The following is a 3,486-nucleotide window of genomic DNA, read 5'->3' as shown; positions in this document are numbered from 1 at the left end:
ACGGGCCGACCGCAGCAAGACAGTCGGCACACTGTCCGCAGACAGTCGGGGCAGTTTGGTGCTGACCGATTTTCCCGCCGACTGCTCCCCGACTCAACTGTCGTGTCTCATTGATAAAGGCATGGAGATAAGTTAGAACGCGCACACTGACGACTAAAAAGTCTGACAGTCGAGTGCGTTGTTATCATGTGTATTATTATTGTTATTATGATTAGTATTTAATTTGTGTGTTTTTGTTATTATTAAGGCTTCGACAACCACCAGTGCAAGTGTTTTGAGGGACGAGAAAGTTGATAAACTTATCGATGAAGTTGAGACACGGTCCCCTCTTTATAAAAATACTTTGAAGGAGTATTTGGTCATAATAAAAAAGTACCCCCACTGCAGCAAACCTGCAGACTAAGTGAATTCCTATTTGCCTGATTTAATTATGTATTTAATCTATTTCAATAAAATTAGGATAAACGAGTACCTAGGTTTGCTGCTACAGGGAGGGTATTCAGGATGTGTTTTAGTAAAACATCAATAGATGAGTATAAAATAAATAGATTTGCCAAGTTTAATCAAAATACATCCATTAACAAGCAAACTACATACAACATTTTACTTGTTCTACATATAAATGACATGAAAATTTTAACTTTAAATATTTTGGAATTTCCCTGTAACCATTATGATAACAATTAGCATGCTAAATTATTTGTTTTTTAAGCTCTGCAAAATATTTTCTAAAGAAATTACGGAATCTTTTGTTTTTATCGTTAAAAAAGGGAAACCCCCATTTTTACCCGATAAAACCCCCCATAAACCCCGGTTCCCATAGTTCGATCATGCTGTTTTGCGAACTCCTTTGAATAAAATAGATGTAGGTTTACACGTTTGTACCAAATTTCATCAAAATCAAATAATTTTATTCCGAGTTATCGTGCTAACGGACAAATATATGTGTGTTTGAATTTGAACGGATGGTGTTTTTGGCCTCTGGGGACATTAAAACGAAAAGGTAAATCGGTCCCGGGACCAGGTCTCACCATGAGACCTACGGTTACAGCTTATTCCCTAAAAGTTATGGGATGAGGTATTTGAAGCCGGGGTATTAACAATTGGTCAAAAAAATCAACACTCATTCATGAGTACATGAGAAATTTACGGAAAGTAAATTTAATAACACGTACAATGCTGATCAAGAAGTTATTTGTCTGAAGTTAATAAGTTAAGTGAATGTTAAGTTATTAGTTATTGATTGAAAAATTTGTCTGGATATTTCCTCAAATCCGAGTTTAGAGGTAAATCTGGCCTTTTAAGGTTCTCGGACTATAAATTGGATGCACCCAGTATTTTCTCTTATGTTTTCTTGCACGAAATCTTATCAGTAAAGCACATATGACAGCGGTTTCTGTCATATGCATCCTGTTGACACTCGAAAGACGACTAAACAGTCGTGTCGTGTGCGCACCCATAGTCAACGACCAAACTGTCAAATAAAGAAGTTTTATATGGATTAACAATTTTTATCTTAGGAATAAAATGTTACCCACTGAATTATTTGTAAATACAATACAAAAACAATCTCCAGATGATCTTAATAATAACTAAATAAATATTAAAGAACAACGAACATATGACATCTTCTCTTCCCTTTTTTTTAAAGACATGTTCTTCTTGGTGGATTTATTTGTCTACCAAATGAGGAAAAACAATTAGGCTCAGTTCCAGGGTCATCAGATGTTTTGGGTTGTAGTTGTCTTAGCATTACCCCGTTGCGACGTAACATGCCTTCGTTTGTCTTAACTGTGTATGATCTTGGAGCTACCTTATAACTATCTTCCCATCTTCTCTCCTATCAGGAATATACACGTTGCATCCAATAGTGAATTGCTTTTCATCTCTCACTCCATGCCGTTTATTGAAGTAATCTGCTTGAGTTGCTCTATATAGTTTGTCCAATTCTCTAAATGTCTTGTGATCTACCATTTTAGGCTTGAGATCTTTCGTCAATGACGGTAGTCGGGCTCTTAGTCTTCTTCCCATCAACAATTCCGAAGGGCTGTACCCTGATGGACCTGGTGTTGACCTGTACTCCAGTAATGCAAGAGTGGGGTCTTTGTTCTTTGTAAGCATCTTTTGGACTGCTCTGTCAGCTTCACCGTTTGCCTGATGGTGTAAGGGACTACAACAAATAGTTTTAAACCCAAAATCGGCTGCAAAGGCTCTCCATTCTGAGCTTGTAAACTGTGAGCCAGAATCAGAAATTACGATTTCAGGGATCCCATGTCGAGCAAAACAGGCTTTCATCTTCTTGATTAGTTCATCTACAGTCATTGTGGACACATTTATCATTTCCAAGTACCGTGAATAATAGTCCACAACAGCCAAGTATTTGCCTTTCACAAAGTCAAAGTAATCAACTGCTATTCTTTGCCATGGATAGTCAGGAGTGTCTGATTGAATCATTTTTTCTGACTTTTGGTTTTGGTGTTTAGCACAAGTGTCACAATTTTCAATCAAGTTATGTATCTCTGTTGTAATTCCTGGCCAAAACACAGATTGTTTCGCTCGGAGGACTGTGCGTGTAGACCCGAAATGACCATCGTGCAGTTTATTAATGATATCTTTTCTAAGTTCAAATGGGATAATAATTCTTTCTTTATAACATATCAAGTCTTCTATTATAGATAGGTCGTCTTTAAAGGTATACCACTTTCTCAAACTCTCTGGCACATCCTTCTTATATTTAGGCCATCCATTTTCTGTGTATTTCACCAACATCTGACATTCTTCACACAGGATCTGGGCATTCTTTATTTGTTCCAATCTTGACTGTGTTGCTGGAAAGTTTAAAGATATTACCTTAATGTGTGCCTCTACCTCTTTTGTGAACTCATCTGTAGAATCTGGGATCGGCGCTCGGCTTAATGTGTCTGCTGTAAACATTTCTTTTCCGGGAATGTGTTCGATGGAGTAGTCAAATTTCATCAATCGCATTTTGAATCTCTGAATCCTAGCTGGTATTGTGTCTAGGTCTTTGCTTCCAAGGAGCGAAACTAATGGTTTGTGGTCTGTTAGGATTCTAAATTTTTTCCCGACTAAAAACTTAGAAAACTTTTCTGCGGCCCATGCACATGCAAGAGCTTCCTTTTCTATCTGGGCATATCGTCTTTCACAGTCCTGTAAGGTCCTTGAAGCAAACATCACTACTTTGGGAGATTTATCTTCAACCTGAAGTAACATTGCACCCAATCCATATGCTGATGAATCGGCTATAACAATAGCTTCAGCATTTACATCATACTTAGTTAAAGATATTGATTCATTGATGGTCTGTATAATGTCTGAAAGGGCTTCTTGATGTTGACTTGTCCAACAAAATTGTCTATTCTTTCTAGTAAGCTCACGGAATGATTCAGTTTTATCAGCTAAGTTTGGAATGAACTTGTTCAGTTGATTCAACATACCATTTAATCGTCGAACTCCCGCAATATCTTT

General features: G+C 37.3%; 1 protein-coding gene across 1 annotated transcript; it reads right to left on the bottom strand.

The window, feature by feature from the left end:
- Window positions 1-1,809: 1,809 nt before the first annotated feature.
- On the bottom strand, window positions 1,810-2,322 carry LOC129000238 (uncharacterized protein K02A2.6-like). The gene has a single exon (XM_054427192.1). It carries the CDS (start codon window positions 2,320-2,322, stop codon window positions 1,810-1,812), a length of 513 nt encoding a protein of 170 aa, XP_054283167.1.
- Between the last annotated feature and the right edge of the window lie 1,164 nt (window positions 2,323-3,486).

Source organism: Macrosteles quadrilineatus, unplaced genomic scaffold (assembly GCF_028750875.1).
Source record: "Macrosteles quadrilineatus isolate MER2022 unplaced genomic scaffold, UCM_ALF_1.0 Scaffold_8__2_contigs__length_117827958, whole genome shotgun sequence".
Classification (NCBI taxonomy): Eukaryota; Metazoa; Arthropoda; class Insecta; order Hemiptera; family Cicadellidae; genus Macrosteles; species Macrosteles quadrilineatus.
This window is presented reverse-complemented; position numbering and strand designations above follow the sequence as displayed.

Bases quoted from the DNA above. Each gene is read 5' to 3' on its own strand.
- LOC129000238 (XM_054427192.1), bottom strand. From the start codon at position 2,322: ATGACTGTAGATGAACTAATCAAGAAGATGAAAGCCTGTTTTGCTCGA.